At 42.2% G+C, this 24634-nt stretch overlaps 1 protein-coding gene across 4 annotated transcripts in view; it reads right to left on the bottom strand.

Moving 5' to 3' along the window:
• GHR (growth hormone receptor) overlaps positions 1-24634 on the bottom strand; it is a 270645-nt gene that overhangs the window by 51303 nt on the left and 194708 nt on the right. For all 4 annotated transcript variants that reach the window (XM_059173899.1, XM_059173896.1, XM_059173897.1 and 1 more), the window contains one exon: positions 22531-22596. In XM_059173899.1, the coding sequence (XP_059029882.1) occupies positions 22531-22596 (66 nt within the window). The remainder of the gene's footprint in view (positions 1-22530; positions 22597-24634) is intronic.

Raw genomic sequence — 24634 nt, 5'->3', positions numbered from 1 at the left:
CATGCTAATGTAAACACTACTGCAATAATGAAGTATTATCAGGTGTAAGTCTGATAATGCATGTCTTCAATGCTAACTGAAAAAAATCGTTTTTTTTTTTCCCCTCATCCCTTTCAATGATTCAAACCTTCCTTACAATTCTGCATCATATAATAACTTTGCTAGTGCTTCATAAAAAATAACACCTCAATTTCCTTTTAACACAATAATTCATTCTGGCCTCTTTGTGATGTGAACAGTACTGAAACCCATTTAGGTCAGTGAAATCATAGGGTAAGAAAAAGAGAAGAAATAAAAATACGGTCTTTAAAAGTAGATGCTCATCATACCAGAGACTCGTCTGACACTCTAGCCACACCCACAACAACGGGTAATCTGTGATTTTGAAAACTCACACTGTAGCACTCTCATCCCTTTTAAAGACATGTTTCATTTTTCAAGGTCAAAAATTGAAGTTCAAGATATGACGTTTGAAAGTTCAGAATTCCCTACAATTGTCAGAACCACCTGTGATACAAAATCTAGTACTTTCATTTCATTTGTTTGTTATAAGGAGTGGGGGTGTGTGCAACATTTTCCTTAATTTTTGCAACAGGGATTTACCCCATTCTAATACCTCATTCTAATTCTGAACTTTCCTGTGGCCCCCAAATCTTGGTTTATGATTTGTAATTTGTTGAAAACTATATATCAGCACAGTTATACAATAAAGGAGGATCTTTTTGAAAGAAATAAAAATAAACACAATTCAATAATATCCCAAATAGTTTAATAAACAGGTCATTTTATAGAATTTAAAACAGTGCCCTTTTTCTTTTGTACTTTTTATTGGCTAATTTTTCTTTTCCAACCAGGAGTTTAATTCAAGGGTGAGACAAACATACCATCAGGTTTAAAACCACATTAAAAAAAAATATTTGGGGCGCCTGGGTGGCTCAGTGGTTTAAGCCTCTGCCTTCGGCTCAGGTCATGATCTCAGGGTCCTGGGATCGAGTCCTGCATTGGGCTCTCTGCTCAGCGGGGAGCCTGCTTCCTCCTCTTTCTCTCTGCCTGCCTCTCTGCCTACTTGTGATCTCTCTCTCTGTATCAAATAAATAAATAAAAATTTTAAAAAAATAAAAAAAATATTTGTACTGGGTGTTGTATGCAAGTGACAAATCGCCAGATTCTACACTTGAAACTAGGATTACATTGTATGTTACCTAACTGGAATCTAAATAGAAACTCGAAACTACAAACAAAATATTTGTCCTGGGACATAATGCTGAGGTTGAGAATGGAACAGAAGTCTCCAAATGAAATGAGTTAAGACAACTTTCCCTTTTAATAAAAAATACCATCCATCTTCTGGATTGATAGTACCAGTCTGGAAAGTATTTCTGAGTAAACAGCTTTACTCTGCAGATATGACTGGGAGAAGAGATGGAAGTGGAGGAACAGAGAGAAAAAGCTGGAAACACTTCAACAATACCCTAAGAAGTATGTCTCCCACTTCTCACTGCTCCAGGACATACTCTGGTCCAGCTGGGAGAGAAGCCCATCCCTTGGTCCACGTGTCACTAACTTGGAGCCCCTGGCCTGCTCTTCTCAACACCTTACTGATAAATGGCTGCCTCACACCAAACTTCCCATTTCATTCTCAATACAGGGTATCCACTCAAAACCTGGTCCCGCCTTGAGAATCTGGAGGTCCCCTAACCTCTTTGGGATGTGCAAGATGTTGGGAAGGAAACAGAAAGATTACAGATGTGGTTGGGGGAAGACTAAAGATTACTTGGGACCAAATCTCTCAGAGGTGAATCATACACCTTAAGGGAACGTGTGAGCCATGTGGCTTCTTTGCCATCCCATCATGGGAAGCCCAAGGCATGTGATTTGTGAAAGACTCATTCTAGAGGTCCTTAATACCCCAGTGGGGGGACGCCTGGGTGGCTCAGTTGGTTGAGCAGCTGCCTTTGGCGCAGGTCATGATCTCAGCGTTCTGGGATCGAGTCCCACATCGGGCTCCTTGCTCTGCAGGGAGTCTGCTTCCCCCTCTGCGTCTGCCTGTGCTCACTCTCTCTCCCTCTCTCTGACAAATAAATAAAATCTTTAAAAAAAAAAAAATACCCCAGTGGGACTCTTTCTGCTAAGGGTGGAGAAACCAGGCAAACCCTATTCTCATGATGTCTTTCCCTCATTTGACAATCCCAGCAAAGTCCCCAATGGAACAGATTAGACTAAAATAAGTCCAACTTGTTTTAATGAAAACCAATAACCATATAAAATCACCTTCGAGTCTATATGTATAAGCTGCCAGTGGCTACTTGAACTTACAATGCTTGGAAAGGTGTTCAAGATAAAGGCTATCTTACTCACTGACATGGACGGTTTGGTTCAGAGTCCCAAAGGGACAAACACAATTACAGTAATCATGTGCTTCATAAAGACTTCCATATGCTGTATATGTTTTTATTGTTTCACTAATCTCACAGAGTTTATTTCAACTCTTAGTACTTGATATGATTACAAAGTAAAAAAATTTATCATTTTAATCATTATGCCAGCACTCATAAATTTAAAAACATTATCTTTAAAAGTGAGTAGACTGGGAAGTTTTAAATCAATCTCAATGCAGCTGTTAGTACTCAAAGGATTTTTAAAACTCTTTCTTGGGAATTATCTTTTGAGTTAAATTAATTCATGAGCCACCTAAGAAAATCAGTCTTACTACTTTCTAGCCCTAACCAATCTAACTTAATAATACAGTGAAAGTTTTTGGAGGAAATAACTTCATTATCTGGAACTGGCTGGTACTGACATTTTCCTGTCTTTGCTTGCAATTTCCTCAGGCAACTGAAGATACCTGGGGTAGTAAATATAACGGAGGCATTTAAATGGTACTATTGCTCACTGTAATATTATCCCCAATAAATTTATGCCCACTTGTATGACTTTGAATAACATCACGGTGTAAAGAAAATGGAGACAAAGAGCCCTCAACAAATTGTAAGCTCTTCAGGGGCAAGGCCTGTATCTTCTTCTTTCTAACTCTTGCCTCCCACCCAACCACTTTATGGGTCACTTAAGATAATTTTATGCTTGTAATAGGTGCTCAGTAAATACTCCCAATTTACTATAGGTTGAAGGTTGAAATCTATCTTTCTAATCTATTCTTCTAATTGGAATCTATGTTTCTTGAAGGAAAGGACTCTGGTTCCTCCCCTGGATGGCTGGCTTACCACCAAAATAAACAGGATTTTCGGAACATTCTGTTTTCTCAATCTGTCACACTGCTTTAGAGCAGTCAAACAAAATCCTTGTATTGGGCTACTTTATTTCCAAAAAGTCTGCAGAAATTGCAGACTTGTCCATGTCCAGGATCATGCTTTTCAGATTCAATTATTTTAACTAGTTCTGATAAATCATTTCATCTCCTTTAGTTACTCTGGCTGTTCTTTTTGTGCTCAAGAAGGTTGCTTATTTAGAGTAGGAAATAAGGCCCAGGGAGCAGACCATAATTTTCCAGATGTCTTGTTTTCAAGAGCCCTTCAAAGAGAACCAGCCTTTTGGCTTTGCCTCCTCTTAAAGGGGGTTTTATGGCTCGGTATTACTTTGCAAATACCAAGGGCCCTGTACCTTATGACTTTGATAATTTCCTCTTTTGCTGAATATTAATTTTCAGTTTATTTTCCCCAAGTTCATTAGTTGAGGTATTTTGTTTGTGTAAAGTAGTTATTGCTTTTTTTTTTTTTTTTTAACAAATTCTCCTTATGCCATTTATAAAATTCCAAATTCCAACCATTTTTTAAAAAGTATTCTGTAAGGTGCCTGAATGGCTCAGAGGGTTAAGTTTCTGCCTTTGGCTCAGGTAGTGATCTCAGGGTCTTGGGATGGAGCCCCACTTCAGGCTCTCTGCTCAGCAGGGAGCCTGCCTCTCCTTCTCTCTCTGCCTGCCTCTCTGCCTACGTATGATCTCTGTCGAATAAATAAAATCTTAAGAAAAAAAGTCTCTTATAAAAACGTATTCTGTAGGACCTCAGATCTTGGATTTGATATATTTTTACACTTTTCACTTGTGTTAATGACATGTTCATGACTTCCTACACCACTGCATTTTCAGAGCTGGATAACGAAAGGAAAGGAAACTAACACTATGCTTAGTGGAAACTTTCATACAAGTGTACAAAAGTAGGTTGTTATTTATCCTTGTTTACAGATCAGCAGCTTGGGGTCCGAGGTTAAGTGTGGTCCCAAATCCCACAGCTAGTAAATAGCAGTCAGGATTCAAGCCACACCTACCTGGTTTCGGCTACACTTCTGAAAGGGCTACTCCTTTGAGATTCGACTTTCGAATACTCTCTCACTTGAAGGGAACTTTTAGGAACATCACGTGTGTCTTCCGAACCTCTCAGACAGAAGAGAGTATAGTTACTGTGTCCAGGAACAACAAATCCTGGTTGGGTTTAGGAGACGATGAGTTCCTCAGAGATGGAGGTATTAACAGTTTGTCGTACTTTGTTGAGGACACTAGCAAGTAAGACGAGTTAGACAAATGTATTATAACAATGTCTTGTCTTATAATACATTTAGAACATTCATAGATGGAGGGAGAAGGAAGAGAAATAGACAAGGGACAAGTAAGAGACCAGAGAAGACAATTATAACAATGATAAGGAGGATGAGGCAAGCTACGACAAGGCTCGGTGAAACCTCAGCTTTCTGATGTTCATCAACATCAGAAGGAAGGTGAGGGGTCGTTTTCAGGCTTGGGACAGAGAGGAATAAGGCTCTGGGAAAACCCAGTAGTAGAGACGAAGCCAAGAAGACAAATGATTTTCCCTTTTATCCTCCAGTACACACACACACACACACACACACACACACACCTCTTGTGCCGCCAGCCATGTCCCCCTTCAACTAGAGAAAATAACCAGACCCAGTCACGTGACTGAGATTCCTTGCCACTCTATTTCACTGTTTGGAGAAACCCATAATTTGCTCTCCTTTGAGAGTAAACCTGAAAACTCCTTATGATTTACAGAGTCCTAGAACACTTGCAAGGAATGTGTACATCATCGTCACACCTGATTCTTGGAAAGGTTGAGTGTTAAATACAAATATTTCCATTTTTGAAAAGAAAGAAAGTAGGCTTCAAGACTTTTATATGGTAGAGCAGGAACTCTAGGCCACGTTTTCTGACTATGCCCTTTCCACTTTACTTTTGTTGCTGGAAATCTCTGGTCCTTAAAAACTTAGAATGTTTTATTTTATTTTTTATTTTTTTGAAGATTTTATTTATTTATTTGATACACAGAGAGAGAGATCACAAGCAGGCAGAGAGGCGGGCAGAGAGAGGGAGGGAAGCAGGCTCCTCGCTGAGCAGAGAGCCCGATGCGGGGCTCAATCCCAGGACCCCAGGATCATGACCTGAGCCGAAGGCAGAGGCTTTAATCCACGGAGCCACCCAGGTGCTCCAAAAACTTAAAATATTTTAAATCGAGATACTTCATGCATAGTGAAAAGCACAAATTTCAGTTTACATTTCAGTGACTTGACGGATACACACAGCGTCATCTACACCCCGGTCAAGAGATAGAATGCTGTCTTTTAACATCTATGTTAGCACAAAATCTTGGACCATTTGGAAAACCTATTAAAGAGGAGGGGAAAAAAAAGCCATATTCAGGGATATAAAACTTTAGGCTCTTGATATACTTAGGTGAGGTCCTTTTGCCTGGAGGGAAGGGGGTAAGGAAGCAGAGAGAGTGCTAATTTTTCTAAGCTAGCCCCTTGTGATTTTGTTTAGGTTTCCTGCAAGTTGGTAAACTTCTCTGCTCTACCTTACACTTTCATATAAGTTTGCCTAGGAACATGTGAAAATAAAGAAAAGCATCAGACTGCCCTTCAATTTTACTTAGGGTTTTGATTTTATTATAGTATTAATATCATACTGCAAATCTCTTGTTTGCAGTTGCCTAATTAGCCTCATTCATGATGAGAAAAGGAGCATAATCCCATCTTAAACTTTCCACAGTAGCAGCATCACCCACTATAATTACAGTCAAAGCTAAGATGATGTTTATAGTGTACCAAAGAGGGTGGAATTGTTTCATGTTAAGTGATTCATTTACCTCTGCTGGTAACAGAAATGTGTAGTAATGGAAGAGTCATGGTCTTACTTACATACTACTCTGAACAGCCATTTTGGACACCAAGAAGCCAAAAAAGAATATAGAAACCTCAAACCCCAATATGAGAATGCATGGGAGACATGATTCCTGGTGGGGTGGCCACAATGACTCTTAAGTTAAAAATCTAGGATGGGTCAGGTAATGGAGACCAGCATGCCTGTGGGCACCGGGGGATCTCCGCTTGATTTACTCCAAGCACCCCAAGTCAGTTTGCGGGACGCACACTGTGGCAATATTTTCTATCTAGGCTCTGAGGTAGATGATAATGACTCATCCAAGCACAGAACCATTCATTCATTCATTCACTCATGGTCACTACAGGCCACTTCTAGGGGCCAAGTACATGGCAAGGTAGAAAGCAAAAATCTCTGTTCTCATGGAACTTGACTGCTATGCATTTTAACCTGTCTTTTGCTTATTTACCTGGGTGAATAAAAGAAAGCTCTTACTTCTACTATGAGGGATGTAGACTCAACCATATTAGCTTACATGCTGGAACCTTGCCCAGTCAGCTATAGAGAAAGCCATGATTTTCTTAATAGATGGGCACGGGGCCAGTCTGGCCAGGAGAGAAACCGGAAATGAGTGGAACATGCTGGGGTTGTGTTTGCTGGGTGCATTTGTTATCAGCTATGAGACAGCACCTGTCAACTCTGTGACACTGATAGAGGCAGAGACAGACACTTCATTTCCGGTGCCTTGCTCACTTGCTTGTCCAAAGCCTCTGCTTTACAATGTTTCATAAAACCTTGACATTCTTTGCCTTGTCCTTTCTGTGGAACCTTATACATGGGAGGAACAGAAAATTAACATGTGGTCAACCATAAAGGATGACTTGGTGGGAACACATATCTAGGTACGTGTTTTGTGGCTATATGTTAGGAATTATTTCTCGGGTGTATGGGGCTCTGTTCTTTTTCTTTTTAGAACAGGCCAAGTAGGGAACACATTTTGATAGCTTTTTGGCCAACAAGCAGATGCACACGGTACAAGTGATCCCCTCCTTGGTTCTGAGACATCCAGGAGCCGAGCGTAGGGCTCCTAGAGATCAGTCAGTGACACTAAGGGAACTCAAGAGTCTTGGAAATGAAATTCTGTTATTTTTGGTTGTCACCTGGATTTCCTTTAGTTTATGTGAACTTGAACAACTGTGCACTGCTCTCAGCTTCTAGGCTCTGACTTGGGATTTGGGGGCAGAGGTGAGTAGGGAGAAAGCAGGCCATGTGGCACAGACAAGGGCAGGGGTGGCCCTATTCCAAATGTTCTCTGTAGGCTTGTAAATGGCAAGCCTTCAAGCTGTGACTTCAAGAGCAAATAGATAGAAAACAGAAATGAGAGAAAGATTCCATTTCAAAAATTGCAGCTAACTGCCTCTTTCTTCTCTCCTCTCTCTTTTTGGTTTGTGACTTAATCAAAAGCCTACTGGTTATCTTTCTGATTTCTTGTTTTATGAGTGGTGAGACGCTAACCCACGAGGGCAGAATATAAATGGTTCACCGCCATATCATCCTGGAGGCTCTACTGGGACATAGTAGTGTTCACTACAGTGTGACTTCAGTCCTAGGAGAACACTGGCACCAATGTGAGACCTAGAGCAGAGCTCGTGTGCAAGCGAATACCATCATGTTAGATCACAGCAGCAACAGAATCTTTTGAAGTTGAGCTTGAAGAGGACTTAGAACCATAGGCTAAAATTTTGAGCCAAGCCATTTATTTTTCTTTGCCAAATGAAACCAAGGATGCCTTTCAACATTAACGGTCAGGATCACACCCTGCAGCTTAACACATTAATTTCTAGTTAGCCAGAACGCAAACATTTTCTGGTTTTCCTATAGCAATTCTCTAAACTGATGTGTTCATGTAAGGGATTTTCCCACTTCTCAGAGATAGCGCTCTGGTTCACTAGTAAGGCTAATTTCATGGGTTTCCCTGGGAATGTGAATTGTCTTTACTAGGGGATGGCGAATGAGACTGTTCACGAGGGCTCACTGTACTTTTATTATGGAATTTGTAAATATAACACAAAATTGGAGAGCAAGAAGGGCGCTTGGGTGCTCAGTTAGTTAAGTGTCTACCTTTAGCTCAGGTCATGATTTCAGGGTCCTGGGATTGAGCTCCACATTGGGTTCCCTGCTCGGTGTTCCCTCTCACTGCTTCTCCCTCTCACTCTCCCTCTGTGCTCTCTCTTTCTCAAAATAAATAAATAAAATCTTTAAAAAAATTCATTATAGAAAAAAATAGAGATCATAGCTTAAGGAGCCATGTAAATATATATATAATATACATACATATATAAATAATATATAAATAAAAATAATGACTATAATAACATCAATAGTAAAACCTTGTTTATTATTAGTAGTAATAATAATAAACCATACTTCACTTATCTACTTCTCTGTGTTTTTTTTTTATTCATTTGCTTTCACCTATAACTAGCTACATGTTTATTTCTAAAAGGTAAGGACTATTTCATTCAAAAAATAATATTATACCTAACAAATTAATAATGATCACTCAATATCATTGAATACCCAGTCTGTGCTCAAATTTCAAGAATATCTTTAAAAAATGTCTTTTGACAATTTATTTGTTTCAATCAGGATGTAAACTAGGTCCATATAATGTCTCTTAAATTTGCTCAAATTCATGACATTTTGTCTCTCTCCTTTCTATTATGTGATTTTTTTTTTGGTTGAAGATAATTTCCTTTAGCTTATTGCATTCTTAGAGTCATTTAAAATGTTCCTCTATCCCTCTTATTTTCCATAAACAGGCAGTAAGACCTACAGACTTAATCTGATTCATTTCGACCCTCACAGAAAGACTCCATCATGGTGGGTGCTGCAAACTCCTGTATTATGGACATATAATCTCAAAACAGTTGTTCCCTGGTCAACTATTTTCAGGAAGTGCTCTTGGTTTTGTTTTTTTTTGTTTGTTTGTTTGTTTTGTTTTTCCTTTCTCTGGGACAATTATAACACACCAAGCAGATTAGAGAATCTGGGCAATAAAGAAGCCTGTTTAACTTTGCATGTCCTAGCATTTTCAGGAAGTGCTATGGGTTTTGTTTTGTTTTGTTTTGTTTTTCCTTTCTCTGGAACAATTATAACTCACCAAGCAGATTAGAGAATCTGGGCAATAAAGAAGCATGTTTAACTTTGCATGTCCTAGCATTTTCTAAGCACAGGAGAAATGATGGGCTCAAACATTAAGGGCAGAGTTCTTTGTAGGATTGTGCCAAGAATCATTTTTGGAGGTGATTTTATTTTTATTATGTATGTGTAGTGGGTTACATTGTATCCTCCAAAGATATGCCCAATTCCTAATCCCTAGTCCCTGTGAATGTGATCTTTGCTGGGAAAGGGGTCTTTGAAATAGCGGGCAGTACTACGTAGTCAATGAATACTCAATCTTATTTTTGTTATTATGACATCTTCATCCTATCAACGTAGTGAGAAATTTTGGATTTTAAAATTTCAGTGCATAAATTATTACAATTGATAATTGAGAACTCACTGTAAATCGGTATGTGTATCTGTGTGTGTATATGTTATATGCATGTTATATGTGTGTATGTATCAGCTGGCACATTACATACCTTTTTAATTTTTTTTAATTTTAATTTTTTAAATTATTTTTTAAAAGATTTTATTTATTTATTTATTTGACAGACAGAGATCACAAGTAGGTAGAGAGGCAGGCAGAGAGAGAGGGAGAAGCAGGCTCCCCGCCGAGCAGAGAGCCCAATGTGGGGCTCCATCCCAGGACCCTGGGATCATGACCTGAGCTGAAGGCAGAGGCTTTAACTCACTGAGCCACCCAGGCGTCTAGGCTTAAACCCACTGAGCCACTCAGGCGCCTCTCCGTACCTTTTTTTTAAAGAGCTTTTTTTCTCCTAGACGTTTATTATCAGACCTTAAATTTTGCCCATTTAAAATCTATAATTCAATGGTTTTTAATAAATTCACACAGTTGTGAGCAAAAAAAGAAAAAAAAAAGGAAAGAAAAAGGGTCTTTGTAGGTATAGTTAAAGTAAGGATCTCAGAATGAGATCATCTTAGGTTAGGGCTCCAAATTCAATGATGAGTGTCTTATAAGAGATAGAAAAGGAGAAAAGACACAGAGACCTAGGGAGAGGCCATTGAGAGAGGCCACTGAAGTTGGAGAGAGAGAAAGGAGTGATTCATCTACAAACTAAGGATTATCAAGGATTGCCAGCAGTTTCCAGAACCTAGGAGAGAGGCATGGAACAGATTCTCCCACAGAGCCTTCAGAAGGAACAGACGCTGATGACACCTTGATTTCAAACTTCCGGCCTTCACAACTGTGAGAGAATAAGCTTCTGATATTTTAAGCCACCAGGGTTATGGTAATTTGTTACCTCAGTCTTCGGAAGGTAATACAATACACCTGAGCTCTGTCAGTGCAGGTCTGAGGTAGAACTCTGGCCTTTATATTTTCTGAAAATGTCCACAGATGACCCTGCTGGACACACACTTCAAGAACCACCACTTCAGAATCTTGGGGGTTGGAGGGTTAGTCATCTGCTTCTACTGACATCCTATTAGGATTCTGGGCTCTGGCTCTGGCTTTGGGGGCACCAATGGAGCCTCAGGCCCTTTATCTCCAGGTCTCTGTTTTTCAAAGAAAGTCATGCCAAGGAAAAGATTTTTGGGTCGACCTTTAAGAGGTACAATGGAACTATCACAGGTGGTGGTGACGGTCAAGGTTGGGCAAGTAGAAGGAAGGAATTCTGGGCCCAAAGAGAGGGGAAACCAGCTTTTGTCAACGGAGTCCTGCAGATCTCACTTGAAGGGAAGGCTCATTTTGTACCCAACCAAGGCGAGCTTCCTTCCTTTAAGTAACTGAGAAATCTTGATTTCCTAAGATTTCCAATTCTTGGGCTCAGTTTCCTTCTTGCCCTCAGCTGCCTAAGAAGGTTGCTTCTTTCTTTCCAGATTTTGTCCATCTGGAAATATTTTATTTCTTTTCCTAATTGTTCTCTTTTCAGCAGCCTAGCTGCCCCAGGTATCTTTTTGATAGACCTCTTGCTCAGGCTTTTCATCTCTCCAAAGGGATCTGGAGAGCTGTCTCTAGTCCTGTCAGCTACTGATGACTTACAACAAGGTATCTGCTCTTAAAAATACCTCAGCAAGGTTTGTAATGCACGAAGGCACGGGGGTATGCTATTCTGCTTTTCTGGTTTCACAGCTTCTTACACTGAGGCTGACTACACTCTGGGAGATTATTTAGTCATGATTCAATCATTATTTCAGTCAAAAGCTAGGTTTTGGGGCAGGTACCAAAGAAAAATGTCACCTAGTTCAAAATGCTTGCCTTCATCCAAGAAAGGCAGGGTATTCAGAGAGGGGCGTAGGGAGAAACGGAGGGTAGGGAGGGTGAGGTGGCATCGAAGAGGGTGGGAAACATCTCTCCTCCTTCTGTCCATAGACCTGCAGCTCCAGTGCTCAGTGCTGGCCACAGGTCAGCTGTAGCGCGAGTCAACGGGACTGTCATAGGTACCTGGAGGGCCTCACTGCTACTTAACATATTATTTGTTGCTGCCATTAGACATGATCCAGGAAGCCTCCTTATAGCTAAGCTTCTGAAGCAGAAACCAATTTTAAGTTAGAGACGCCATATAAGAGAATCCTACCAATAAAACAGGACACGATTATTGTCAAATGACTCATCTAGACGGTAAATGTTCCTCAGGACTGAGTATAGTCTAGTAGGAGGTAAAGATGCTCTTTGGGGGCCGCCTGGGTGGCTCAGTGGGTTAAAGCCTCTGCCTTCGGCTCAGGTCATGATCTCAGGGTCCTGGGATAGAGCCCCGCATCAGGCTCTCTGCTCGGCAGGGAGCCTGCTTCCCTCTCTCTCTCTGCCTGCCTCTCTGCCTACTTGTGATCTGTTTCTGTCAAAGAAATACATTAAAAAAAACTAAAAAAAAAAAAAAAAAAAAAAAAAAAAGATGCTCTTTGGAAGAGTAGGAAAAGTTTGTTTTCAGGGTACCCATTTTACTGATCTGTAGAGTCTCCTTTTTTCTATACTTGAGGATAGTCTTCCTGGAAAAAGAGGAAGGAAAGGGAACATTCTACTGGGTGCCAAACATTTTACCCAGAGTTGCCTCTGAAACAAGTAGGCCGGGCTCCAGGCTGCCCTCCTGCTCTCTTCTCCAGGTCTGTCTTCCCTGCCCAGAGCTCATATCTTGTCCTCTGGTGTCTGGAGTTCGGCAAGCCCTTCGGGCCTTCCCTTCAATGCTCCCTGCTTCCCTGCCTCTCAAGGGCAAGGAAAAGACATATCCCAAACATTAAAATTTGTTAAATCCAGTTTTCACAAACTGGGCTGTACATTCTCTGGAGTCTGTGAGAACTGTATTTTCTTAAAATATATACTCCTCCAACGTGACATATACTATCCTAGATCCAGCCTCCTTCCTATCCCCCCAGAAAATACAGATGGAGTAAAACTGGAGATGCGCATTGGTGAGGGGGTGAGGAGGTAGGTGGGGTACTTCTGGGGCCCCAGGCTGCTGGTACTCTTTCAGGAGCAGTAACAGAAGCTATAGCAGCAGCAGCAGCAAAACCATCAAACAGCGAACATTCATTCCACACCGACGCTGTGCCAGGAATTCTATGTACCTATCTGCTCCTCACAATGACCCCCCGAGACCGGTGCCGACCTCTCCATTCAGAGATGGCCAAGCTGGAGCTTGTGGCATATTGGCAGGATGCTGGATGCGTCCGTGGAAGACAGCTCATGGTCCCCAGCTCCCCAAACTCCACAGTCCTCATCACACAACCTGTGACACCAACTGAAACCAGGTAAGACTGTCTGGTAGGAACAAACACCTCCAAGACTTTCGTAGGATCTTCTTGTCTGCTCTTCCCCAGGTGAAAGAAAAGTGGCATTAAGAGGAAATGCATCTACTGCTCTCGGGTTTGAGGAAATAATTATGTTTCGCACCTGTGTGTGTCTGTGTGTGTGCGTGCGCACGCACGTGTGCGCGTGCGCAGGCGGGTGCTGGGCAGGGCTGGGATCGCAGGAAGACAAACTCCTATCATGAAATCTATGCGAACACCTCTGCCTCCACTTCCTTTCTGCATTTGCTCTTAAGGAATTCCTAGAACATCATATGATATGCACTGAGCTCAAATATTGAGCTCCCATTTTGTGCAAAGTCCTATTTAAATTGTGAAGAAAGGGGCAGAGTATATAAAGACAAGAAGACTATCTCCTTGCTGTCAAAAGACACAATCGAGAAGGGAAGACACCAGGTGTACACAAGGCATCTGGGTTTAATGCCAAAGATGCACAACTTCAAAAGCTTTTAGAATTCAGAAAAAGACAAGCTTCAGTCACAGAAAGGATGATTTCCAGGTGTTTCTCCATTGCTTTGGGGTTTGCCTTGCTGGAGCTTTGCGGCGACAGGTGCGCAAAGCCCTCTGTGCTGACAACAGAGTACAGATGGGCTCTCCTGCAAATATTTGCTTTCACATTAATCCAAATTTGCAGTTAACAATTCTATTTATTTAGAAATGGTGAGAGAAAATAAAGACGCATTCACAGCTGCTTTTCTGTAATACACGGAAAATCAGAAGTTAACCTGCAGCCGTAAACACACAGTTGCGACTTGAGAACAGTTTGAGGCCTCGTGAAAGCAATGCACCTGTATCCCAACATCTATGGTGATACAGGGAGATTCCAGGTTTATGATTCTCTCACGTTCCACCATCTCCTAACGGGAGACTCTTCTGTCTTTATTCTCCAGCATGAATTCAGTGGCAGCAGTTTACAGATTTACAAATCTGCAAAGTCAGGTCTGTCCTCACACCAGAACCATGTAATCTACGGACTGTAACTCTCCCTCAGATAAATATTAGGTGAAAATGATGATGCAGGCAGATGCTGGGCTGCAAATGATGGCCTGCTCCACCCAGCACCGAGCATCTACAGACACTCAGTGTTCCTTTGATGGTACACCAGTGCGAGTATGGCCACCACTACCCGTCGCCATCATGGTTGTCATAAATGCACGAGTCCGTGTGGACAAGCAGAGACTGTTAATCTTACTCTACAATACAGTGCGTTTCAGAACCGACAGTGAAGCAAATTTGCATCTTGTGTTCCCATTAAGGTAGTTACCGACAAGGAAGTAATTTCTGATGAGACATTAAAAGATAAGAAGCAATACAAACATGGTGACTAGTTGATCCCCAGAGCAGCCACAGACAATCCGAAACAAACAGGCATGTTTATTTACAAAGACAAGCATCTAGTCTGAGGACCATAGTTTGCCAACCCCTAGTTTAAATAACGGTTGACCTCAAAAGAAAATAGCTTATTTTGCATCACAGAAGCCAAATGACATGCAAATCAGTTCCTTATAAATCAAAAATTCTTGGAAAGTCGCATAACTTCTTTTCTAAGTGATAAGTTTTTGATTGAGTAATGAATCACTTCTTGAGGGGCGCCTGGGTGGCTTAGTGGAGTCAACATCTACTTTCAGCTCAGCTCATGATCCTGGAGTCCTGGGATGGAGCTCTGCTTTGGGCTCCCTGCTGGGGAGTGGGGAGAGTCTACTCCTTTCTATGCCCCTTCCCCTGCTGTTTTCTCTCTCGCTCTCAAACAAATAAAATCTTAAAAAAAAAATCACCTCTTGAGTTACTTTTGGTTTAAATATATATTATTTCATACTGCATATATCTACCATGAAGCATGCTCTTACCTAAACTACTATTCCATGGCCCCTGTGCTTGAATTCCATAAATCTTTATAAATGTGATGTATCATCTGCTTTTACAGTATATAGATTAATTTGTATTAAGGTCAGTGTCCACCGACATAACGAATCCCAGTTTTTTTCTCAGCGTACATGAGCACATTGTCTGAAAAAGTCATTTATCAAAACAGGAGCTAGCGTGGGCCCAGTTCTGGGGTTCTTTCCCTAGAAAGACTCCCGTGTGCAGAAGCCAGAGTTCCCTTGGGAGCCGTGGTTACAGGGGTGGTTTTCAAACAGCCAGCAGTGAGTCAGAAAGTTGCAGGCTAGAGGGACTCAAAGGTCACAACCAGCGTTGTTGGGAGGCTTTCACGTTCTAGAGTCTACAAAGCAGTCCCCACCCACCGAGGTCACCCAGGGTAAAAGAACGTTGATCTTGGATTTCATCCTTGAAAAATGTGTGTTATGCTTTGGAGGAGAAACAAAACTAGAAACTGGGTATATGGAGCACACTGAGGCTCAGGAGAACTCTGAGGAAGATGTTTCATCATCTTTCCAAGACTTTAAAAAAAAAAAAATTACTTCTAAGATCAAGGCTTTGAGAGGTCTATGCCCACAGATTTCTAAATATTTTGTTACTGTTTGGATTCCAAAATACATAAAAGACCCTGACATGTGTCTACAACCAGCCAGGAGCTGCAGGTGCTTGGGGAGGCTGGCTTTGAACTGTGGGCTTAGTCCCCACCGCAGAGAGTTCACGAACGCCAGCCTCAGCCTAATGCACAGTGAAGAGGTCTCTTGGAAATTCAGTGGTGAATATCTCCTTACCACTGACACTGATTAGGGCTGAGCAAATTGCCTGGAGTTGAAGGAGGATAAAAGAGTTAAGGCCTAAATATTTATCTTACAAAGAATCCTCGTCTCCCGACAATTACACGTGAACACAGGACTGACTGTGTATGAGGATAATAATAATAATAATGACAGGACACTAAGACCTGAAAACTAATAGCAGACACTATCTGGGTATTTCAGGCTAGAAAAAAGTCCCTGCCAGGACTACATTTTGTGGTAATTGAACACTTGTTATTTGAATTATCCATAATACACCATTATCTACGCTTTCTTTTGCTTCTTTAGAGACAGGTACAAAGTAGTGCTCTGACAGTATCTTCTTCACTCTCACATTGGTCCATTACAATGCTTAGGAAAGCTGTTTTCCTTGTACCTCCATTGCTTCTTGTGTAAAGTGCATCATTCTACCCGTCTTGCTCCTACTTCAGAGAAGCAAGGAAGGGGCAAAATAGCAGGATGCTTCGCAGTATCTGGAGATTAGTCAGGAAGGGCCACCACTAGTCTGGGTGCGAGAGAGCGCCAACATAAACACGGTTTCCTTAAAAGGGATCATAATAATCTGTGTTTACTTACTGCATCGTTTACTGAATTATTTATAAACAGTAGCCTGTCAAGAATTCAGCATCGGCTTCCATGTCTGAACCACTGTCCAGAGCACGTCCAGAGCTCACATTCTTGGTTACAGAGAAAAGCTGCACTGTCTAAGATGCGGCCCTGTGGAGACACACTCTCTTGGCGGGGTGTTCATTATGGCTACATCGTCCGCTAGCGAGCCCTCGATGAAGACGGACCCTCAAAGCTGAGACGGGGACAGTGGTGGGTCCCAGGCAGGAGCCAGGCCCTTAGCCCCTCGGCAGGTGATGTGCCCAAAGGACACACAGTGACGGCACAGAGAGGTCCTGCAGCAGATCCCAAGACTAGACTGTGACCCCAGGGCCTGTGACCTGAAGTTAAGGTTCTGTGGAAGGCTTTCTGGGAAAGACGGTATGTGTTTATAGGAACGAAGAAGAGAAATTTCTCCCCCTGTACAGCTTTAGCCCTCTCTCTTCCTCAATGCCTGCTGAAGGACATGGAGGTGCTCTGTGCTAGCCAAAGAGTAATTAAGATATTGGGGGAAACCTGTTATTTATTTATTTTTAACTTTTGAGTGTGTGCATAGAAAACCCAACAACTATTCATTAAACACTTGGTGTGTGCCGGGTACATCCCAAGTACTGTGGGCTACAAGGATGTGTAAGAGGCAGGCCCTCCCCCTGACGAGAGAACAGTCTATTCTAAGGGCCTAGAAAGCGTACCAAAGAACTCATAAGGTTGAAACAAATGACCGAAGATTAAGGCCCAAGTTGAGTGCAGGACATTTCATCCAGGTCAATCCTAATACTTGTTGGAATAAACTAAGGGCCACGAGAGAATAGAACACACATCATGGCCAGGTGCTATTCGAACTCTTTTAAATACATCAACACTTGTAATTCTCACAACAACTGTGAGGTAGGTACTACTAGCATCCTTATTTTATTACAAAAAAATTTTTTTTTTATTTTATAAAGATTTTATTTATTTATTTGACAGAGAGAGAGAAAGCAAATGCGGGAGAGGCAGGCAGAGGCAGAGGGAGCAGCAGACTTTCTGTTGAGCAGGGAGCCCACTACAGGACTCGTTCCCGGGACCCTGGGGTCATGACCTCAGCCCAAGGCAGACATTTAAAAAAAAAATTTTTTTTTTTTATAAACATATATTTTTATCCCCAGGGGTACAGGTCTGTGAATCACCAGGTTTACACACTTCACAGCACTCACCAAAGCACATACCCTCCCCATGTCCATAATCCCACCCCCTTCTCCTAAACCCCCTCCCCCCAGCAACCCTCAGTTTGTTTTGTGAGATTAAGAGTCACTTATGGTTTGTCTCCCTCCCAATCCCATCTTGTTTCATTGATTCTTCTCCTACCCACTTAAGCCCCCTGTTGCATCACCACTTCCTCATATCAGGGAGATCATATGATAGTTGTCTTTCTCTGCTTGACTTATTTCACTAAGCATGATACGCTCTAGTTCCATCCATGTTGTTGCAAATGGCAAGATTTCATTTCTTTTGATGGCTGCATAGTATTCCATTGTGTATATATACCACATTTTCTTTTTCCATTCATCTGTTGATGGACATCTAGGTTCTTTCCATAGTTTGGCTATTGTGGACATTGCTGCTATAAACATTCGGGTGCATGTGCCCCTTTGGATCACTACGTTTGTATCTTTAGGGTAAATACCCAATAGTGCAATTGCTGGGTCATAGGGCAGTTCTATTTTCAACATTTTGAGGAACCCTCCATGCTGTTTTCCAGAGTGGCTGCAAGGCAGACATTTAACTGACTGAACCACCCAGGTGCCCAGCATCTCTACTTTAGAGATAAACACACAAAACAAAACAGAACCAAGGTACAGACAGCTTATAAAACTTAGGGAAGTTCATTCAGGAAGTATGCGGAGATCTGGGACTACAATGGTCTGTCTTGTTATCAGAGTGAGTTTTTTTCAAGTCCTGTGTTACATACTATCTCTCCTTAAGAAAAAGCGAGAAAGGCCTACAGAGATTCCAGAATGAAAGTACTCATCCTCTGATGAGATGCTTTAAATATGGGATGCTTTAAATATCCATGAAGGATGTCCTGACTCAGGGGAAAGAGGAAGGAATTTCTGGCGAAGGGGTCCATGGGAAAGGATATGATGAAGCAGGGACACAGACATGGGTGTCCACAGTATACAAGAGAGTTAAGGCTAGAAAAGCACGGAGGATCCATGTCATGGACCTTCTTGAATGTCAGGGAGAGGAGTTTATTCATATCCTAGAAAGCCAGGGCGGGGGGCTCCTGAAGGCGATGGGGCAGAAGAACCACTGTATCACATGTAGGCAGGAAGAAGGAATATGGGAGCAGAGAGCAGGATGGCTGGGAATAGGGAAAAACAGGAGGTAAGAATGAGAAATGAGCAGGCGAGGACGGAAGTTCAGCTAAGAACAGAAGACAAGGACCTGCAGAGATGACGACTTCTATCCCCAATTTCTGTCTCATCATCAGGTTTTTACTGAAAAGTACCTCATAGTTAGGAAGGAAGCTGTTTGTGAACTTCTCAGACTTGAAGCAATTCTTAAGCTGTGCGCATCTAAGAGGCTAGTCTTCTGGGATGCTTTCAAAACTTAACTCTGACCTCAGTCATTGATGTGTGTGTTCAGAATGCCTGTTTTCATAAAACCTTGGACTAATTTATGCTCCAAGTGCCAGTCAGTGAGACGTCCATATTTTTTCCAGTTGGATACTCTTTTTAATTTAAAGAGGAAATGCCACTGATCACAAAATTTACACTTTCAGAGATGTAGTAAATTCAGTGAAAAGGAATGACTTAAACATGAGAGGGAAAGCAAAAATGTTCAGAAAGATGTGCAGGATGTCTGTCTGTCAATGCTGTTCAGCAACAGAATTAGGTTTAGGATCTGCACCTAAAGACGTAGGAACTTAGGGGTTGACGGTTCCTGCCGTCCACACAGCTAGAATGTGCTTCTATCACCGGTTCACTACAGGAAACCCATCGGGAGGGGACTGTGGGCTTCCTGGTACAGAGGTGTTAGGCAGGCACACAGGCAGTGGTTCCAAATCTGGAGACAAAGTGCAGCCTGTGTGACTGAGCAGGGAGGGGACAAAGAAGCACATACTTGGGTCAGACTCTGATCAGTGCAAACCCCTCATCTATGGTTGCCATACTACAGCCTTTGCCTGTAAGGAAGCTGTCCTTGGAGCAGAAACCATTTGAGTCCCATGAGTCCTTTCCGTGCCAGAACATGTGGGGATGACGAATGTGTCATTAACACAGGTGGGGAGATCTGATTCTCTCTGACGGCTCCAGCCAGCCGAGAGGCTCCACAAGGGGTGTCTTTGGGACTTGCCAAGTGTGGGGAAGGATGGTAACCAGGGAGCTGTTCAGGCTGCTTCCATTTAATTAACTTAGTTGCAATATCATTTATTCCTTACAGTGTTTAAGGTACCATTTTAGGTGCTACGAGTTACACAGCTATGAATAAGATACAGCTTGTTCGCAATCCAGATGGGGGAGAGGAGAGAAATATGCAATAACTCTACTGCCGAGCAGCCTCTTATCTATTCCTTAAAAGTGGTGCAAACTAGCACGATCTCTCTTGAAGACAAGTATGGAGAAGGGAGACACTGTCTCAGGCCAAGGGTCAGAGTGTCCCTGATGAGCTTTAAAGTATGGGCAGGGTTTATAGTTCCAGAATGAGGGGTGAGGTGGCAGGAGGATTGTTCTGGAAGATGGGCTGACATGAGCAAAGTCCCAGGAGAGTACTAAGTAGTGTAGACTTATCAGCTGGGGTGAAGGATGTTGGATTTCAGTATTTGGGGACAGGTTTGTGGTTTGAAATTTGGGTTGTTTACAGCAGAGTGATATGTTGGGCTCTTAAAATTGTCACTGGCATACAAGAAAGGAGAGATGAGTGGGGGCAGGAGAGGCAGGGAGACAGCGATGAAGGGGTTACTGCAGTAGCCCAAGAATAAAGTCAAGGGGGCCAGCAGAGGTGGGCGGCATTTATTTATGTTAGCTCAGTTCTGGGTAGAACTTTTTCTGAGAGGGTTGTAATTTTTCCCCCCCTCCGTGGGAGTTTTGCTTTGAATCTGAGAATTCAGAAAAGTGCAGAGAGGAAACGTATGACTTGTAACTGCATAATGATAGGACATTTCATGTTGAACACTAGCTTCTTGTGTAAAAGTATCTCCTGAGTGAGAACAGGCGCTCCCTGACGTCAGGACACCATCTTTCCCATTCCCTTCTTCCCCAGACCACAGAGCTGGTGCTGGGTGTGCAGCAGAGAGGCAAATGCTTGTCAAACAGTGACAGTGTACAAGGTGAGGTGACGTGAGCACCAGGGTCTGTCACATCTCAGTGAGGTGCTCAGATGACAAAGGTGGCCGTGCGTCCCAGCCTGTGCTGTGTGGGAAGTGAGCGCTGACAGACACATCCACCGACAGGGGTAACTTTATGCAGTCAGTCTTGGGATGGAGGGGAGCTAACTTTTGATCAGGGGAAGCTATGACAGTATTCCTTTTTGTGTGGGCAGGTCAGGATCTACGTGATACGTCACAGATGAAGGATTACTAGGATTCTTGCTTACCACAAAGACAGAAAGTCAACATATGTCAAGTGACGTAGCAGGGGTTTTTTCATACCCAGAGGCTGTACCACAACAAGGGCCCATGCTTAGGTTCCTTTCCCCGTGACTTCACAAATAAGATGGAAAAAACTGTACCCCCTTTGGGGGAAAGGGAAGGGCAGTGTGCTATGTTTGTGTGTGAAGGACAGACAAATGTGGGATGCAACGTGCACCGTCAGTAGAACATTCTCCCTTTGTAAGTTTTTAACTTCAATTCTAGTATAGTCAGTGCACGGTGTTATGTTAGTTCCAGGTACACAATATAGTGATTCAACAATCCTATTCATAGGAAAACATTTTTAGCTGATTCCGTCTCATTCCCTTGCAGGAAGTAGCAATAAGTCACACCGTCTGCTGCATGAAGACTTTGAAATTACCCAAACATGACCAAAAAGACACCTTTTTTTATAACCCCTCACATTAATTACGGAGCAGATGAACATGTCCGAGGCTTCTAAAACAGAGGGTTGTAAAGAGTTTGTGGCCTGCCACGACAGATAAGTGGATGCCACTTGCAAAAAACAGGACTAACCCTCCCTCTGAGTCATCTACAAGGATTTACATCTCATTTTGAAATTTACTCTCCAGTTATGTCCTAAAATCCAAATTATGGTTTCATGACTCTGGAACAGCCAATGGAACAGCAATGGCGTACGGTCAGTTAGGTACATGGTCTTCCCTTCCTTTACCGTTCATGAGGACTCTGGGGCATATGTCAAATGATGAGAAAATCCTTCCCTGGAATTTAATTAAAGGCACCTGCAACGGATGAGGATTTGCTTTAGGTCGTGTGAGGAATTCAGAAGAAGCATAAAAAAGTGGGTCTTGTCTTCAAGTTCAACGTAATCACTTCGTTCATGCAGCCCACACAGCTCCTTGAGTTCTGCACACGGTACTACCATATATGCTCAAGTCCTGTAGAGGTACATCTATCGTGCAGCAACGGACAAAGTTTCATGGGAACAAGGAGGCAGAACAAGTCTTTGGTGTTAGATCATTTAGAGAAGCTTCCCCACAGAGCTGATGTCTGAGTCCAGTCTTGGGGATGCAGAGGAGATTGTCAGAGGCCACGAGGAAGATATGCAACGGCGTTTTAAAGAGAAAAGATAGCTCATTTGAAGGCAGAGTTTTGGAGCATAAGATGACATGACTGACAACTTGAACTGTCAGTGTGATCACGAGGTATAGAAATATCTCACAACCATAATAACGATATAATACCCGATTTATGAAAGGAGGTAAGTTCTTAAAGTCAGCAAACTATCATCAACACACACTGTTGGTCCACAATGTTATTTACTCTTTTTTTCCTTCTCATTAATTTGGTTTTACTTAACTTCTAAGGATAAGCAAATCAGAGAAATAAAGCAGCAGCCTCGCAGTGAGGCTGAAAATGACATCCTTTAAAAATATATATATATATATTTTACTTATTTGTGCAATTTCCATCAGTCCTGCATCTGGGTACCAAATCTCAAACGCAGCAAAGAGAGGATAGCAGGCTGAATTACAGGAAAGCATGGGAAAGATCACTGCTGATAGAAAAAGGACTGAAATTCTTACTTGTCCCTGGGCCTGGATTAACCCTTTGCAGACTCTGGGATGCTCTGCCAAGGATCGCTGGTGTGGCTGGAACAGAGAGAGAAGAAAACCATTAGTCACCCCTCTGAAAATGGTCTGATGTGACCCCATTACATTTTACTTTCCAGTGACAAAATGTGACCTGGCCCAACCTCACAATACTTCTCGTCCTTGTTTTCCGTCTTTCTTTTTAAAATTAAAATCACACCTACCCTCTAAAAAGAACTCATAAATATCAGAACACATGGAGACCCAGGTTTAGTCACCTCTGGTCTCTTGGCTAGATGTGGTCAGGAACAACGCAAAAATGCCTTCCTAGAACATTCAAGTCCAAGCTTGAGTCTTGCTAAGGAAAATGGAGAGGGACATAAGTTTTTTTTTTTTTTTTTTTTTTCCAAAACCGTATTAAAAACTGTTTGGTCAAACAAGTTTATTCTCGGAAATAAACATGTGAGCAATCCCGGGAATGGGGAAGGGATGAAGGGAACTGAAAAGTTAGCACGGACACAGAGCTTTGTGATGTGAGATGGGCAATGAGTCATCGATTCTAAAAGCAGTTATAAGTCTATGGATACTACTATTATGTGGCATTAAAATGAGAAGAACGGAAAAGGATTAGTGTGGTTGTCATTGAACTGTTGAACCGGGTTGTTTTGATACGAGAGTATGCAACAGTTATCTAGGCTTGGTGGAGAGGGGATTTTTCTAGGATTCTACACCTCCTTAGAGGGGTGCTGTGGTCCAGGCTCACGATGAACTCTGAGCCTCACCTGAAAGCAGGGAAACTGCTGATGCTTCTGGCCCTTGGTAGAAATCCACAAACAATGCTAAGACATCTTTCTCCGATTATAAAAATAGGGCGGAACAAAACAAAGGTGCTCTAGGCAGGAAGCTGAAATTCCTGTCCTTAATTTCAGAGGCAGGTGAGTCCTGCCCACCTGCCCAGATCCACTTTTCAGTGGCCCTTTTCACTAGCCCCTCCCACCAGCTACCAGTAGGAAGCTGCTCTCAGGGCTGGTGGTGTTCATGATAATAGAACCGAACAGGTGAAGTTAAGAGTCTCTCATTAAACTCCGCACAATTCTAACCTTTGAAGGCCTTTCGGTCTGGGCATATTAGTGAGGGCATTTTTCCAAATGAAGTTAGGCTTTGGGGGTTTCATTGAGTTCATATTTTAAATTCTGTACAAATACGAGTTCTGAGAAGTATTTCTTTTTATTCTCTGTTTCAATATTAGAAGCTCATTTGCTGCCAAATGCAATAAAGAATTATGACAAAAAGCAAACAGAATACACATTTACCTAGAGTAGCTAATGTATTACACATTGATTTTAATGTGCTCAGAAGGAAAATTGCATTTTATGGAAATCCCCTCAAGGCTACTTGACTAGATGCCTTGAGAGCCTAAGTCTTTATCACTACCATCATCTAGAACTTGTCCTCCTCCAATTCCTTGCTACAAACCAGAGAACACTTTGTTTTATGACCCTCTGCCTTAGGTTAGGCACTAAAACATTTTTCTCAGTTGAGGTTTGGCAAGTTTACATAATTTCTAACTGCAAATGACCTGTTTCACGGACAACTGTATACACCTTGAGAAACATCTGGTAGCTCAAAGGAAGAGTAAAATTAAGTCAATCACGGGAAGCCATACAATCATACGTGTTATTTTAGTCAAAATTATCCAGCAAGTGTGTCTCAATTTTCAGCTTAAAACTGGGAACACTTAATGGACACCATTTTCCAGGCACAGATCAGCAGCAAAGCTGACAAATTTCTCCAGAATGATGACTGAGATGGAATGTGGGGGTCAATTATGAGGCCCCAAGGGAGCGTGCAGAGCCAAACCTCGGCCCGGAAATGCCTGGGGAGCCCTGGCCACCCCTGACTCCTCACAAACCAGGATTTTGCTTTCCTTTCAGACAGACATCTGGTGATTTTCTCTTTATGATATCAGCATTTGGTAACATTTTCATAAAGCAAAAAGTCCTCCTCAGTTAACACTCTCCACAATATGTGATGAGTCAAGACATAAAAGGAACAAATGCTGTCCTCGAGGGAACATTGCAAATTTGCGCCAGCCCCA

This window comes from Mustela lutreola, chromosome 5, assembly GCF_030435805.1.
Source record: "Mustela lutreola isolate mMusLut2 chromosome 5, mMusLut2.pri, whole genome shotgun sequence".
NCBI classification, from domain to species: domain Eukaryota; kingdom Metazoa; phylum Chordata; class Mammalia; order Carnivora; family Mustelidae; genus Mustela; species Mustela lutreola.
This window is presented reverse-complemented; position numbering and strand designations above follow the sequence as displayed.